Source organism: Hippoglossus hippoglossus, chromosome 9 (assembly GCF_009819705.1).
Source record: "Hippoglossus hippoglossus isolate fHipHip1 chromosome 9, fHipHip1.pri, whole genome shotgun sequence".
In the NCBI taxonomy this organism is placed as follows: Eukaryota; Metazoa; Chordata; class Actinopteri; order Pleuronectiformes; family Pleuronectidae; genus Hippoglossus; species Hippoglossus hippoglossus.
The window spans coordinates 7,827,055-7,843,974 of NC_047159.1; the positions used below are offsets into that span (position 1 = coordinate 7,827,055).

Below are 16,920 nucleotides of genomic sequence, written 5' to 3' on the forward strand. Positions count from 1 at the left end.
ACACACACACACACACACACACACACACACACACACACACGCACACCGAGTACCACTCTGTTTAACAGACTAATCATAATTGCCTGTGCTCCCTAAAAATGAAGTTTTTATCACAGATGTCACAAAGCGAAAGTGCATTTCAATGCCTCTTCCTTCAATAGGGCGAGAGCCTGACTGTGTTCTGTCTCCCATTTTTCATCCTGCCTGTTGGGTGTTTTCAACAGCCAAATTACAGAGTGAAGACATCTATCTGGCGTTATAACGTGGAGAAGATTGGAAATGGAAACGCTCAGAGCTGGAACGCCCCCCCCCCCCCCCCCCCCCCCCCCTGCCTCGAACACACACATACAGTATTCACAATAGAGAATTATTTATCCATTATAAATTCAAAAATGATTGTATCTGCTTGTGTTTGTACATATTCGTGTATATGTGCTGCATATTTTATGTGTGTCGTTTGTTTTTTTTTACGTCGAGGGCACTATCTTGTGTGAATAACAATTTAATGAGTGTGCTGTGTGTCATGTTAGCTGGACTCTTTCCATGCTCTCTCTGGAGAGTCCACTGCCACCATCAGACCTGCTTGATATTCCAGCTGAGAATAAGGAGCTTCGGGACACTGTAAACATACACCTCACGGATCCCTGTGCCTGGCTGAGATGTGTTATCTGGCACAGCCATGAATATGGAAATTAAACTATGAGGATGTAAAGGTGGGGCACCACTTTACTGGCGTGCTTTCTTTTTGTTTATGTGTGTGTGTGTGTGTGTGTCTGTGTGTGTGTGTGTGTGTGTGTGTGTGTGTGTGTGTGTGAGTGTGTGTGTGTGTGTGTGTGTGTGTGTGTGTGTGTGTGTGTGTGTGTGTGTGTGCGGAGGGAAAGCGGAGAAGAGGCTAGAGTCTTTGCTTAGAAATCCACAAACTGCCCATCAGCATAAATCAATTACAATTCACCGTAGGCTTTCTGACCTCAAATATAACAAGCTGTCATCATAAGTGTGTGTGTGCGTGGTTGCATCTGTGTGCGCACTGAGCAGGTTTCATGACTTGAATACAGTATGTGACACTTGGTGCAGGATGAGACATTTAGTATGTGTGTGAGTGCATATGTGATATTTGGCTACATGCTCTAACCCCTCAGACGCTTCCCTGTGTTTGCCGGCAGTAGGAAATGTTTCCTACTGCCGGCTGCATCTGTCGGTGCCTGCTCCTCCTGTTTCATTGTGACAAGAGATTTTACAACGACATCTTCCACTACCATCAGCCCAGACTATTTCTTGGAGTTGTGTTGCTATTCAGGGCTATTTCATAATGGCTGGAAATTGCTTTAGAATCACACTTTGGTTCAACACACATGCGAGACAAACATCATTCTATTAAAACGCACATGTTGGTAGAACAACTTATGGGTAATTCTCTTCCCTGAAATTATTTTGTTCCCCTTTTCCCCCGATGTTGCATTGTGAAAACATATAAAATAAACGAACCGGGGAATTGTTCAGGCTTTTTCAAGTAGCTTTATTTCCAAACTGGAGAGGGATGATGACAGATGGGGAATAAAAGATTGTGAATCTCACACCATGCAGTTTGGTCCAAACACAGTTGGGGAAGAGACAACACAGGCGGTTCCAGAGAAAAGGATGGTGATCAAGAGGCAGATTAAGGCATCTGTCACCTTTAAGTCATAATACATATGTTTCAAAATAAGCAAAGCTGCATTCTCACCACATTAAGCCATGGCTGTGGGTGGGGTTTGAGCAGGATTACTTCTCATTTATTGGAAGCAGCCATCAATCCATGACCTCCCTGTCTATTTTTGATATAATTCTGTAGCTGTTTGTGTTTTCAGAGAGAAAATAATGGTTTCAGATGAGGGCAGGCAGCAGTTGTACGAGTGCACAGAGTTCTTACTCCCAAAAATTCAGTTAAATCACTTATTGAATCTCAGAGCAGCTCTGTGGCTTTTATGGATTGAAGCCGTAATGTCCTGCATATCATCCGCCTGAAACTGACTGCGGGTGCTATTGACATGTTCATGGTCAATTACTTCTTCAGGAGAAGTTTGACAACAGTAGCACTGATGGTGAGAGGTGTTCCTGCTGCAGAGTGCTTCATACATTTTTCATCCATGAATGTGCTTGTATCTCCGATTGAACATTTTACCGACTTCACGAAACAATTTTTGCACATAACTCAAAGTTTTGTGTGCCTTCATGTTTGACACAAACACATCCCCCGAAGCTGAAATAAAGCTCAGGCTCACAAAGCGAGAGCTCCGCGGCATAAATCAATTTTGCTCTTATTCAACATATTAAAAACCTGTACAGCGCCCTTGCTCTTTTGAACAGCTCCGCTTCGCTTGACTTTTAGAATAAAAGCACAGTAACGGAACAATAAATAGGTAACAGACAGAAAACACCAAAATTGTTTGAAATAAATAATACAGTGTTTTCTATCCTCGCCTCCCATACACCAAATACATTAGAGCGACACAGAGCCAGATATCACGGAGTCAGGCTGGTGTCCTGTGAGGCCCTTTGGTCCCTTGAGGGTGATCACTTGAGAGCCATGTTCTTCACGTCACTGATGAACACGGACTTTCAGCTCAGTAAGACTTGCCCACCCACCGATCGCTCTATCAAGTGAAACATTTGCGTGACAGACAGCGAAGTGATGCCTGCACCAGGATTTCTGGGCTCTGTTCTTATCAATATTACAGTAGATCTGTGGTCCATAGCAGCCGGAGGAGGCACTGACATTTTCTACAGGAAAACACGAAAGTCACCACACACACGTCACACTCACACAGAGCAGCAGAATTTCAGACAATTAGTAAAATTGAAGTGTTGCTGCTGACAGCCCTTGTCCCATTGAGTCAATACGCCTGTGTGCCGTTCACAGTTACAAATACATTTTCTTTTTCTCATACTTTTTTTTTCTGTTCTGTTGTTGAGAAAAAACTGACAGAGCCTCAGTCTGTTGGTGAGGAAAATGAATGCAGCATTCATCCCCTCGCCTCTCAGCAACCAACCGAATGTGTGATGTCGAGGTCCACTGCAGGCGATGATGTGACAGAGGCGTCGGTAAAGAATGACTCAGCCAAATGGTTCTCAGAAAAAAAGCAAACAACCCATGTTGGCATAAACAGCTTAAACAAAGATTACACACCCATAATTGCATTGTCCGTCTGCCTTTTTTACAATCAATGTAAATATCTACCTGGTAAATACTGCTGGAAAATAATGTTCACATGTTAAATGATAAGAATCTTCTTTCTTTTGTTTTTTTTCAGTCTTCAGCAGATGCACCTCACATAAGATGCTGTGAGGCATTTTCAAGAGGCTCAAAAACAGTTTTAAATGTGACTTGAATGTCCAGATACTGAGGCAGCTCCTTACAAGGGACGTTCAGGCCGGTGGGATTGTCAGGGTTGAGTCCAAACGCAGGAAAACAGCAAGCCAAGAGGATCGGAGGAGGGATGGGTCACACTGTCTTATTCTTTCACATCTCAATGACACACAAGTCCAAAATCCCCCTCGCACTTGAGCCCATTCCGCATGTCGTGACAAGCGAAAGCCAAGAGTGTTAATACAAACAACCTGAGTGTCTTCTACGACCCAAGCTGAGCCGAGAGCAAGGTGTCTGACAAAAAGGCTTTTCTTCAGTGAGAAAGGCTGCCCTTGTCTGTGCTATTACCTTTGAGATCATCAGAAAACCTTTGCTTGTTGTTGCGCTTGTAGATAAAATCAAGAAACACATGTTTGCCCCGCAGCCGGGCAAATTAAGACTGCAGATGTAAGAAATCATCACTAACCGTGTGTTATCCTTGTGCTCTGTATTGATAGAGAAAGGGCCCTAGGCTCCTTGGAATCTAAGGTCACTTCTCCTTCTTTTCACCAGTTTTCTTTCCCCCAGAAGCTCTAGAGTCCTTAATAACTACAAAAAACCTATATATATTATACATTAAACATCCTATATTCTTATTCTGGAGTTAATTCTCAAGATTTGTCCTTCTTTCTCCAAGATATCAAGTCTGTTTTCTTACATATGGGTATTTCTTCCTATAATATTTATTCTGCTTTCTTCTCCTGGTGCTATCCGTTATTCAGTGAGATCATGGAGATAAAGCTTTGCATTTAAAATCTTATCAGCATCACTGAAGCGGGAAGCAGTTTATCATTGTCTACCTCTGTCCCACGTCTCATGTTTTCAGCCACACCCTGTAAAAATGATGTGCGTATCAGAGTCTGGATTTCACTGTCCACGTTGCCTGCTTGGGCACACTGTGGCTGTAAAAGAGTGCGACTCTGTTCTGAATTTTATGCTGGAATTTCCATAGTTCAACATGTTTTTGAAACAGCCCTTTCAGTATTCCTAGAGATGGAAATGATTGTTTTTTTTTTCCTGTGCCTCAGATTTATAATTTGTTTTATGTCCATGTCCAATACAGTGGATTTTTATACTAAAAGAAAGTACCCTTGGTGCCACTGCACAATATCTTTTTGAAGGCCTGTCTGAATTCTTTGTTGAAGATGGTGTATATGACGGGGTTGAGTGACGAGTTGCAGTAACCAATCCAGAAGAAAAACGTAAAGAGAGGATCGGGGATGGTACAGGTCTTCGGGCACACAGCCTGTAGAGAGTAGGAGAAGAAGAATGGGAACCAGCACACCACAAAGACACCGATGACCACCGCCAGGACAAAGGTGAAACGTTTCTCTCTGTTCACCATCGCTTTACGCCTCGCTGCTCCAGGGTTGTTGTCTGTTTTTGACTTCCTCCCTGGCACCAGCCGAGCCCCCTTTGAAGTGGCAATCATGTCCCGGTACCGCTTGACTGAGGCCGGGGAGTGGATGCCCCCTCCAGCAGGGGATCCTGGCATGTTGGGGCTGCCTCGACCTCCTCCGTGGCTGTGCTCCATATCACTATCTGTGCTTGAGCTGTCGCCATTGTTATTGTCAGCTTTTTTCCCTCCCCACAGCTTGCCCTTCTTCTTCTTCTCTTTAGTCTTGGCAGGGGCAGACTGAGGCACAGGGGATGGGGGTGAGGGGCCATGGGGAGAGGTATCAAGGGAGGATGTGACAGGGGTCATGGCTGTAGAAGGGGGCGGAGGTTGCAGGAGATTATTGGGTGTGGGATTCTGGGAGGTTGGAGACTCTCCTTGGGTTGAGGAAGGGGTAATGGCAAGAGTGGGGGGTCTGGCATTGGAGGCTTTGTGGGATGAAGGGGGTGTGCTTTCTTCATCATTTTTCCCGTTGGCCTGTGCATGGCGTTGAGGATGACTTGGCGTGGCCGAGCCAGCGCCATCCTTCCTGGGCTCTCCTGGTGGGCATCGTGTTCTCTGCTTGGCTATTTGGTAGATTCTTACGTAGACCAGGATCATGATGACGCATGGTGCAAAGAAGGAGCCAATGGTGGAGTAAAGGATGTACCAGCGTTCATCGTTCAGCCTGCACTGGGGGCCTCTGTCGGCCTCCCCCTCCCCTGGCTCGCTCTTGTTCAGTGAGAGCAGGGGAGGGAAGGAGATGATGGCAGAGATGAGCCAAACCACCACAATCGCGGCTTTGATGCGTCTGGGAGTCCGCTGACGCCCATACGTGACCCTGGAAATGGAGAGGTAGCGGTCCAAGGAGATGGCGCACAGGTGCACAATAGAGGAGGTGCAGAAGAGCACGTCCAGCGCCAAGTAGATCTCACACCACAGAGACTTAAAGTACCAGTAGCCGAGAAGTTCATTAGCCAGGGAGAAGGGGATGATGAGCGTGGCCACTAAAATGTCCGCAGCGGCCAGGGACACCAAGAACAGGTTCTGCGGACCCCGGAGCGCCCGGCTGGTCAGGACAGCGATGATGACCATGATGTTGCCCACGATGGTGAAGAGGACCATGCAGGTGATGGCGGTGGCGAAGAGCGCCGTGGCTTCGGGGGAGTACGGGGCGAGATTCAGGACGCTCTGGTTGCAGGGCACGGAGGCTCCGGAGCTGCTCCCGCTGCTGTTCCAGCCGCTCAGCTCCATGGAGCAGCTACTGTCCAGAACCGAGGCCATGCTGGGTGTAGTTCTCCAGGAGTCTTCACAGATAAAAAATAAATACATAATAATAATATATGTATATTAAAGTTTGGACATTGGAATTGTTTGTATACTGGTTTTCATCAAGGTCTTTTTTTTAATAATTCGTCATAACATTATTGTAGGTTTGCAGATTGAAATGTTCCATTCGGTTTTGGACAATACAGATAATGTGATAATAGTTATATTTACCTCAGTTGCTGTTGTTTCGTCTCTGTGTTGCGTCCAAATGTTAGCTCCCTCGCATCCTCCACTGCAGGTCTTCCAAGTCCATTTTAAGCGCACAAACAGTCCCGGGCGGTGTGCGTCGAAACACGGATTGGTGCCTTTCAATTAAAAACGACGCTCTGCCTTTTTGTAGAACAGATTTCCCCACAGAAATACAGAATTAATATTTGTGACTCTGCCTGCTGCGCATCAACCCCTGCAGAGTAACAATTCAGCCAGAAGCGCACAAATAAATAAAAAACTTCTGGATCTGTTTGTCTCGGTTGATTAATCGTTGTCTTGAAGGGGAGAGATTCAATTTACAATAATCAAATTTCCGGTCGTGAACAGCGAGGCGACAATTAACAACGGTTTAGAGTGAACAAGCTCTGCACTTCTCCACACACCTCCGTGCGCCCTCGTTTGGAGACGCGCGCCTTGCCGAGCGTCTCATGTGAGGAGCGATCACAGAAAGGCTCACACAAAGTGAAATAAAGTTAATATAATGCAATATTTACGTTGAGTCGCTAACAAAACATGATGCCCGCGTTTCAAGCCACTCGGGAAGGGGACGGCTCAAAGTTAACCTCTGCGTGCGCACGGAGTCACATACACGAAGCCAATTCGTAGTGTCTTCCGTGGCGAAACGATCCCTGCAGAGCTGCTTCCGTCTGGAGTTGTTTCTGTCTCCCCGCAATTTTTCCCCAGGATGTCAAAGATTCAGTCGCTCCGCTGGCGCACATCACCCGCGTCCTCACAGAGGCGCAGCAGCATCTTTCTCTTGTGACCAGGACCTTATGAAATCTAATAAGTGGGGGTGCCTCCCATCTCCCTCTTGCGCGTCTTTTTCAGAGCCGGTGATGTCACTGTGGAGCGGAGGGCGTCATGGGATCTTTCTCTCTATCCCTCCAGCTCTTCTCCCCCCCCCCCCCCCCCCCCCCAGTCACATTAAAACGCTGCAGTTGTGTTAGGACTGGCTTGTTGGGTGGCACCGCTTCGTTCAGCTCACTCCGCTGAACGCTGGGGGTGTCCGGATTTCAGAGATTAATTTTCATGCATTCACCGAGGTCATGTTGTATCTTGGTCATTCACAAAAAGAGCATAAAGGAGGTTCTCGTTCTCAACTGTGACAAAGTGTGGACACATGTTTTTGATGTAATAAAAACATATTAAGTCCACACGTTATTCCCCAAACCCTTAATTTTAAGGAATATCTGTGAACAATGATCCAAGTCATGGAATCTTCAGTTGTTAAGATGTCTCATTCAGTTGTTTATTTTGAGGAATGCTCTTCTTCAAAGTGCCAAACGATTGATGAATTAAACTGTTAAACAACAAATTTCAAATTATGGCAGATTTATTTTTTAAATATAAAAACCTTCTTCTGCACAAAGCTGGACAAGCTAATATACGTCAAAGTAATGGTGATTGTTTTTCCTTATACAATCTGCAGTCTCCTCATGCTCGGCCACCTCACAACTTAAATTCAGTGTGTTATCTTCCACTCCAGCTCACAGGGCAGCCTCTGCACTGCATTTACATCACCACTTGATTTCCATTTAAATCCCTCTGCCCCTATATGTGTCCTGCAACTTCCTGCCTCGTGAAACATGGACACCCACGGCATCCCCTCATCGAGTTTGTTGCCTACCTGAGATCAAGTGTTCAGTTATGGGGTGCAGCATAGGTCATTCTGCTCGTTTTACAGAGACATATATTAAACAGGAAAGTGGGTGAGTGGTCCCTGTGTTAAAAACTCAATCACTGACAAATAACACAAATAAACACACACGCCACACTCTTCAGCCCACACATGTACACGCACATACAATCTTATGAATGGTATGTGGGTAGGAGGTCCTGCTCACTTTGTTTTTGTAGAGCATCCCCCCCCACACAGTGTTGCATTAATGAGAGAGACACCCAGAGAGGCACCCATGGAATTACAGTTGGGAGCCCTAAATGTGTGACCTGAAGCTGCAGCCAATAATGGTTGCAGCATTTTTCTCTCCACACCACACATTCTAAATATAAAGGGAAAGAGAACAAAGCTTTTAGCGGGAGAGTGCACTCCAATCAAGAGCCTCTGTTTCCGTGGGTGAACTGTGCTTAGTAACGCGCTGGAAATGCATTCTGGGGGAGAGGGGTGTGCCATTGATGCCAAGGTTATAGAGGCCGAGCAGCACACAGTGTTCAATACACCACTTTTGAAGTGCTTGTTGTATAAGAGCATGTGATATAGAAACACGTACACGCTCACGCAAAACAGAACCAAACACGACCCTGGAGGAGCTTCTGTTGTCACATATCGCACGCAGGGGATGAAGTTTGCACCTGGTCTTGGAGAGGACACACACTCTTTGAGAAAGTTTTAATTCTCTTCAAAATCCCTGAAGTCTCCCTGTAAAGATTTAACACTGCTAAGAAAAAGTCTTCTCCAAATGTGTTCCAGCTTGACTGCAGCCAGGTCGGCATAATGCTGCAAGGTTTGTGAGGAAGGCTGCGCACATCGTGGTTCAAGTGCAAATCACTTACCGCACAGTCCCTGCCCTTTGTACGATTTCATTATAGACCCCCCGATCCATTTTGACAAGTTATTGGTTTGATCCTGCCCCCTGTTTTCTTGTGCGCTCGTACGTTTTGTGTGCAGTGGAGCTGTTTTATTTCAGACCATGAGAGTGAGAACAGTCTGGGAATGTGAGGTAGTTCCTTGATCTCTTCAGAGGGCCACGATTTGGGTTTATGGTTCAGTAAGTTCAGCGAGGTCCTGGTTAGGGTTAGGCCTGTATCTGATGTATGTAAAGTGAGGGTTAGGGAATAGAACAACGCCCATTTTTGCTTGTCAATCATCAGTCAATCAACATTTTATTTGAAGAGCCCATATTCACAAATCAAAATTTGTCTCATAGGGCCTAACAAGGTGCGACATCCTCTGTTCTTAAGCCTCAACAAGAGTAAGGAAAAAGTACCAAAAAACCCTATTAACTGATCAGCCATCAGCTGCCACCGCGATCAACTGCTACCACAATCAGATCCACCATGACACTCCATGATCAGCTACCAACATGATCACGATCCGTGATCCACCATCATGATATGGTCCATGATCACTGTCTACGATCCAGCATCATGATCCACGATGTGGCTGCAGCAGCGATCCTGGATCTGCAAACGATAAAACACAACGGCTCCAGGGAAGAAGTCAAGTCAGTAATATGTATTGATGAGACATTAATGTGATAATGAGGGAGGAGAGGAGAGAGAAGCGTGTTGTGTCCCCCGACATTCTACACCTATAGCAGCATTACTAAGAGCTGGTCCAAGACAAACCTGAACCGACTCTAACTATAAGCTTTATCAAAAAGGTTTTATAAGCCTGCTCTTAAATATAAAGAGAGGCCTGCCACCTCTTTTCACAAATTGGATTATACCATAATTTGCGAGCAGACCAACCATCTGGTGGTTTTCTCTTCTCAGACTGATTGTGTTGAAAGTTTTTAGAGGCCTAGAGAAACATAAGTACTATTTAATCACAAAGATTGGGAGAAAGGAAAGAAAAATATATATACAGCATATTTCCCATCGATTCATATTCCTGCAACGCCTTCCACTGCGATGGATTTTATGTGGTGCTTTGGTAAACATACATGATTAAGTCCTTACTGAAGTGTCCCAGGTTCGATTCCAGTTTGTGCCCTTTGCTGCATGTTGTCCCCCATACATCTATTTCTCTAACTCTCTTATATGTGTGTCTCTCTGTCGACTTTCCAATCACAATAAAGGGAAAGAAAACCCGTAAAAGAACAAAGAAAACAATTATACCAGTGACATTCCTCAGAAGTATGGCATTAAAAAGGTTTGTGTATGTGTGTGCATCCTGCAAACAATTACAGAGAGCGCTCCCAGATGGTCAAACAGTAATTTACCCAACTGCTTTTGTAATGATGACAACTTCTGTTTGTGCGTGTGCCTGCAGGCCACAGCAACTGTGTGTTGTTCCTCCACACTGTAATTCTCCAGCTAATAATATCACACATATTGCATTCATGTAATCTGTTAGCGGTGTTTTCCAAACTGCCTTTCTTGTGTGAGTGACGTGGTCTTCAGCTGTGAATAGCAAATAGTTTAAATCCCCACAACTAACAAAAGTGGGATCCCTGTGCAAATCCCTAATCTCTCGTGCTCCTCTTTTTGTGCATAAAGAAAGAGAGCAAACACACACAAGCAGACGCACCATTGGTAGGTGTTGGCACAGCCTAATGTAATATGACAGAGCCTGACAGTTGTTTAATGTGGACACTGAGTGTGAATAACGGTTTCATTAAGGGGCCTGACTCAGTGAGGAGGCATAACATGAGAAGGAGATGAGAGTCAAGAGACAGAGAGGTGTAAAAGTCTGCCTCCGGAGGTCAGTGATCGAGTGAAGGGACAGTAAAATCTTTTCAGTGTGTTGATGGACAATCACGTGTTCGGAAACAGAACAGACAGAAGTGTGTGTGTGTGTGTGTGTGTGTGTGTGTGTGTGTGTGTGTGTGTCACTTCCCTGTGTTATCTTGATAATAAAAGAGCTTCATCAGGTAATAAACGGTCTGCTGGTGTCATCTGCTGGATGATTCTGATTCCTCTTGTTTTCTAGTAATTTCAAAAGTTGTCAGCAGAGGGCCCTGTCTTATTATAAATTCATCTACAGACAATGTTTTTGGTGATGACTACCATGATGACAATAATCTTTTCTTTTATTCTTAACCTAAGTAAACATACTTGTACAACAATAATGAAATACAACATAACAAGTGAATCTCCTGTATTCACAATACTCCTTAATGTAAAAGTCAAGTATTAAAAGTCAAAGTACTTCAGAAAAATTGCTTGTGACTAATATGTGACTATATATATATAAGATTGTTAATGCTGATGCATTTAAGCTTAAGCAGGAGTTTATTCTAGTAGTTGAGCTAACCATAAGTTATTCAGTTGTATACATTAAGTCCATTGGGGCCCATCCTAAGGTTAGAGCTGCCTCCAGGGGGTGATATATAAAGTCTGGCTTCACAAATGTGTGTCAGCGTTTCAGACTTTTTTTTAACCTTTGCCTTTTTGTGAAATACTGGATAACTGTAAAACCATCTGGGAAATGTATATGAGAAATTTGCCTTCTATCAAAACACATCTGACATGCAACAAATAGAAGAAAGCTTTTTTATAAATAGGTCATGTGCCAATCACTTGTTTAATCATTAACAATGCAGTGTGTTTTATAGGCTTGTGCCTTTAGTGTAACATCTTAGTCTGAAAAGTTAATGTTACTCAAGTGCAAATAGATCAATACTGTAGTTGAGTAAAATGTACTTCTTTGCAATTATTTTCCAGCAGTCTACAGAGACTGTTACTTTTCAAAATCTATAAAAGTTTGACAGTTCACAAACAGGAACAAGCACAAATGGAAACAAACTCGTAATCAAAAGCAAAACAAAACATGCTGGGCAATAGATATTTCCAAGAGGGAGTGGATTATTTAAGTGTCAGTGACATCAGAGGATAAGGTGGTGGTGACATTTGACCTTTAATTCACTAGTGCTGGTTCTTAGTCATTTGAGATGGTTGAGTTTGGAGTCAACTACATTTTGTTCAATATAAAAACAACTGATGATATAACAGCTCGATGTTCAAAGTTCAGTTGTGTATTGTGGTGAAATTCAGTTTCTGGAAAAGTGACTTTTACCCACAATGACATGAGGCTGTGTGTGTAATTCTCGTAACATATGCAAGCCTGGGGGGCTGACATGTTAAAAATTAGCTCAGTGTGGATGTCAAACCGGTAAATCAATCCAACAAAATGAGGAACCAGCATTTGATCACCTTGGGAAACCAAAGCTACCCGATGACATTTTAATTGATGTGCAGATCACGATACTGTATCATGACCACAAATCAATTTGTGATAAGGAACGAACTTTCCAAACTTCCTGATCAAATATAGCCTCTGTGACCTTTCTCTCTTTGTCGAGTGCTTTTTAAAAACGAATTCTCTCTGTCAAATGTGGAAAGTTGTTCTCTCCACTTGAGTAAGTGGAAGTGTTATGTGTGTCAGTGGTTGTTGAGGTCAAAAGGCCGTCAGACTGTAAAACCCATTCTCTGCAGATAATCCTCCAAAATACTCAGCAATGCACCGGTTTAATTCCCCCTGATTCAGCAAGAGTGAATTAAGTGCAGCGAGGTCAGTGTTTAATGTTCACCCACGAAAAGACAGCAACACACTCAGGAACGACTGGTCTGCGATCACTTTGGCTGTCTCGAGTCAAGTGTCACAGACCGTGAGCTGGCTGCTACTTTACAGAAAAAATTAAATAGTATTAAACAGAAAAAAACAGATTCAGTATGCTCACCGCCATGTTTTTATTTCAGTGGAAAAACAGCAGGGATCAGCCTAACCTCGTTGGTATAAAGTGCAATAACAGAAAATAATGTGTCATAACAAATGCTGATGTAATAAATAAAAATATAAATTCTATTTACACGATAAAAACAACTTAGTAAGAGTAATTTATCTCAGGATACAAAAATGATCAGACCTTGGATTATACACCACTTCTGGTTGGTGCAGTTTTATAAATTAGACAATAAAACCAGTATTGCTGTATGAAGTGAACACAGTGTTGTCTCATATAAAGATGTCACAGTGGCTGTAACTGTGGAGGAATGACTCTCAGAATGGAAATAAGACAGCCCTTGCAAATAATCAGGCACGTAAATCAAAAAAGGTAACTCTCACTCTCACTCTCTCTCTCACTCTCTCACTCTCTCTCTCTCTCTCTCTCTCTCACTCTCTCACTCTCTCTCTCTCACTCTCTCACTCTCACTCTCTCTCACTCTTAAGTACAAAACGTCAGGGGATATTAGCTCATAGCTGCTCTACCTTGCTGGCTCAGAATCACAATTGTTCATAATGTGGTTATTACAGTGGGGGTTTTATGTTGCAAACTGCTGGAAGTAAGAATCCGGATCCACCAGCCATGTGCTGGCAGCAACACAAGTAGCTTTGATAGTACAAACAGTATATTTGTACATATGTTTAGTCCAGCACAATGCCTACAAGAGGCAGAAGATTTAAGTAAAAGTACAGTCATGTCAATTTCCTTCCTCTTCATCCTTGGCAGAGGACGTCTGTCTCAAACTGCAGCAGCTGTCCCATGAAGGCCAGGTTGGGGGAGATGACGTGACGTCGCTGCTTCACAAAGTCGAAGGCCTCATCCAGCCGCACGCGCTGCGTGTGCATGAGGTAGGCCAGACAGATGGTGGCAGAGCGGGAGATGCCTGCCTGGCAATGCACAAACACCCGACCACCCCTCTGCTTCACAGAGTCTGTAGGCAGGACGGAAAGAGGAAGAGAGATCAGCACATTGCGTTCCATTTCACATCAGTTTCACTGACATCAGGGAGAATGTTTTACAAGCTGAAATACATAAAAAGCTCTAGAACCACTGGACTGAAGGGGCGGTCTATGACAAATGTCATTAGTCACTGTGCTAATGGAAATTTAGTTCATCCACCTCCATCTTCTCCTGAACTGAACGTTAAGGTAAAATGGTCCAAACAAGCAGCAGAATACACTTTGTAATGTCAATTCACTTCTCCTCCGCACCTTGTGCCCCATAATCCAGTTTTGTAGTCAGACGATTACACTGTTGGTTCTTAAGTCTCGGCTACAAAATGGATTATGCTGCACAGTCTGCTTAGAGAAATATTTTGAATACGTTCAATTTCTTCCAGAGATTGATAAAAAGTCTAATTTTAATAAAATTTGAAATTCATTGTGTTTAGTGGGTCTAATAACTTTTCTAAAGCTTTGACTGATGAGCTATCTTTCATTTTAAACCCACACTGCACAGGTTGGAAGATGTGGATGTTCAGAGGAGTGGGGGGGGGGGGGGGGGGGGGGGGACTCACCAATGAAGGCGATGGCTGTGGCGAAGCAGGCTCTGATGTCAGCAGCCAGAGTGTCCTCCACCGTGAGCCGCAGGTACTCGAACTCCCCCTCGTAGAAGTTGGGGCAGGTGGAGGAGACGTTGAGCACGGCCGTGATGCCGGCTGCTGCCAGGGTCTCTCTGCGGGACGAGTGGATGGCACTGCCCAAGAACAGGAAGGGCAGCAGCTCCACTGGACCACCCTGCAATTCAAAAGACCACAGTTTAAAAAACGAGAATAAACAGTTTGATCTCATTTCATCCTTTATATCCATTGGCATCTTTGTGTGCGTGACATCATGTATTAACTGTTATAAAAGTGGGATTTGTCTCACCTGATCGTACGCTGGCGTCCTCCGGCCGGTCACTACTGGCTCTGGCTCCACTGAGGGAAGTTGGCTGCTGGCAGAGATGTAACACAGCTCTGGAGAGGCCTCCGAAAATCCCTCAAATCCACCTAAATGGAGGTCACAGAGTATTAGCTAAGCCCCGGGCTCTCACCTAAGTACTCTTTAAAAATGGGTTACGCAGGAAAAAATATAACTATGATCATGATAGGACTGGGCAATAAAACAATATCAATAATTATTACAATTTAATTTAGACCAATATATTGTAATATAATGCTTAGGGAGTGAGGAGGTGTAACATGTCTACCTCAGATTTGTAAAGTGTTTTGCTGTTTATCAAGTGTTTGTTTAAGAGTTTAAAACCACAACCTTCACTCAGGACTAAAATAAGCCTTGAAACTAATATATATATATATATATTTATTTACAATTGTGATAATTATCGTTATCGACTGTTGATATAATATTGTCCATTTAGCCCAGCCATAAGATGGGGTAAACATGGAAAAAAAGTTTAAATATAAAAAGTCAAGTTTGTTTTATCCTTGATGTTTGTTTATGAAATGTTTCACTCTTGTTACACCCTTAAACCTAATTACTAGTGAGCTCAGTGCATTGACCCTGTTATAAACACATTGGTGGCTCGTGTTTATTTCTTTAAGTCTTGCCAGGTCAAGTCAACTTCATAAACACTTAGTACAGCAGTAAACTAACAGTAGATCTCAAGTGGGTTTTTAAGTGGTTTTTACCTTGTAGGAAGCAGATGTGCGTGTGGACCTCGCTCTGCAGGGCGGTGAGCAGCATCTGGGCCACGCTCTCCGCCCGCAGCTCGGCCACGGAGCGGCTGCTCTCGTCCACCACCACCACGGGGGAGAAGTCCCCTCGCCGCAGCCGACCGAGGAGCGCCTTGTCCGGGATGAGCCACTCCAGAGCCACCACCGAGCCCTTGGACCGGCGCCTCATCATCGAGTTCCAGTTCACGTTCCGGGCCTCGCGGATGTGCGCCATGGAGAAGTCGAGGAAAGGTCGGCAGTCCAGCACCACGCCGCCGGCTGAGGCGCACTGGTCCCGGGGGGTCCGGAGGATGTGGACCAGCTCAGTGGCTGTGATCTCCAAAGGCTCCACAGTCATGGCGGAGAAAGTGGATTTAGAAGTAATTTAAAATAAATTAACTATATTTGTTCTACTACAAATATGAGCTAATAGAAATAAATCAATCTGGTGTTGGTGTATTCTTCTGTGATCTGATATATGACTGGAGTAATAAAATATAGTACGTGTGTAGAACCTGAGCTGGGTTCGAGTCCTCTTCACGTTTTCACTTGTTCATTGATAACAGCTGTCGGAGGGGCGGGGTCACCGCGGCTCCTCCTTGTTTTTCCCCAGAAGTAGTGACGCAGCAGGCGGAACGACCATATATGGTCTGCCCGACACTCCTCATATGGACACTGACGCGGAAGCTGATTTTCCACGAGCGCACGTGGTCATTCGGGGTTATCCCGTGTTTTTGTGCTGAGTGACGTTGTGCGCGCAACCTCCAGAGGAAAACAGGAGCTGGGTGTTATTCGGGTTGAGATTAAAAACCTGAGCTGCTCCACGACACAACACACACTGCTGCTGGTTTCCTCTAAAGCAACGCGTTCACAAAACAAATAAACAAAGGAGAGCAGAAAAGGGAAAAGAGAACAGAAACATGTATGCAAGTGGAAATGTGTATTTATATAAATGAATGAACAGAACAAGACACTACACCCCATAAAGCCCCATGAATACAAACCCAAACAGATTACACTCATTTTTACCTCTTTAAAATGTTTTTTGTCTTTGTATTATTTTTTTTCTGATTATTTTATTATTATCATTATTTTTATTACTATCATGATTTATTTGTTTTGTTTGTTTGTCTCTTTTCTCCACACATATGTACTAATTGGTGAATAAAGGTTAAATAAAAAAATCAACGCTTTCCCTCAGTACAAGAAAAGTTAAATGTTGCACTGATGAAATATCAGATCAGATTTGTTTCTACTCTGTGGTGTTAAAGCCTTTTTGCATAGTTGCACTGGTTATATCACATGCACAGATGCAGCTATTGTTTCTGCTCCTTTAGTGCACGTTCAGACCTGTGTCTTTTATCACACACACACACACACACACACACACACACACACACACACACACACACACACACACACACACACACACACACACACACACACACACACACACACACACAAAGTGAAAAGTGACTCAACTTGATTCAAAGCAGTCCCATAATTCAAAGGAACTAATTTCCCAGAAACTTTGAGTAGACTGAGAATAAGGCTGGAG

At 44.0% G+C, this 16,920-nt stretch overlaps 2 protein-coding genes across 3 annotated transcripts; both read right to left on the minus strand.

The window, feature by feature from the left end:
* Nucleotides 1-1,503: 1,503 nt before the first annotated feature.
* Nucleotides 1,504-7,190, minus strand: adra2b (adrenoceptor alpha 2B). 2 transcript variants are annotated; one of them, XM_034596038.1, is made up of 2 exons: nucleotides 6,261-7,190; nucleotides 1,504-6,067 (listed from the first exon to the last, which is right to left on the minus strand). In XM_034596038.1, the coding sequence occupies exon 2, from the start codon at nucleotides 6,042-6,044 to the stop codon at nucleotides 4,461-4,463; it is 1,584 nt and encodes a 527-aa protein (XP_034451929.1). In that variant the 5' UTR covers nucleotides 6,045-6,067; nucleotides 6,261-7,190; the 3' UTR covers nucleotides 1,504-4,460. The 2 variants fall into 2 exon arrangements, with proteins under 2 accessions (XP_034451929.1, XP_034451928.1); XM_034596037.1 differs by having other exon boundaries at nucleotides 1,504-6,078; nucleotides 6,261-7,188.
* Nucleotides 7,191-13,148: 5,958 nt separating this feature from the next.
* Nucleotides 13,149-15,911, minus strand: dusp2 (dual specificity phosphatase 2). The gene is made up of 4 exons (XM_034596044.1): nucleotides 15,339-15,911; nucleotides 14,575-14,696; nucleotides 14,223-14,442; nucleotides 13,149-13,637 (listed from the first exon to the last, which is right to left on the minus strand). The coding sequence occupies exons 1-4, from the start codon at nucleotides 15,718-15,720 to the stop codon at nucleotides 13,420-13,422; spliced, it is 942 nt and encodes a 313-aa protein (XP_034451935.1). The 5' UTR covers nucleotides 15,721-15,911; the 3' UTR covers nucleotides 13,149-13,419.
* Nucleotides 15,912-16,920: the final 1,009 nt, after the last annotated feature.

Coding starts and splice junctions, on each gene's coding strand:
- adra2b (XM_034596038.1), bottom strand. CDS start 6,044: ATGGCCTCGGTTCTGGACAGTAGCTGCTCCATGGAGCTGAGCGGCTGG.
- dusp2 (XM_034596044.1), bottom strand. CDS start 15,720: ATGACTGTGGAGCCTTTGGAGATCACAGCCACTGAGCTGGTCCACATC. Junction 14,443..14,574: donor GGACGCCAGCGTACGATCAG/GTGAGACAAATC, acceptor TTTGAATTGCAG/GGTGGTCCAGTGGAGCTGCT. Junction 13,638..14,222: donor CACAGCCATCGCCTTCATTG/GTGAGTCCCCCC, acceptor TCCTGCCTACAG/ACTCTGTGAAGCAGAGGGGT.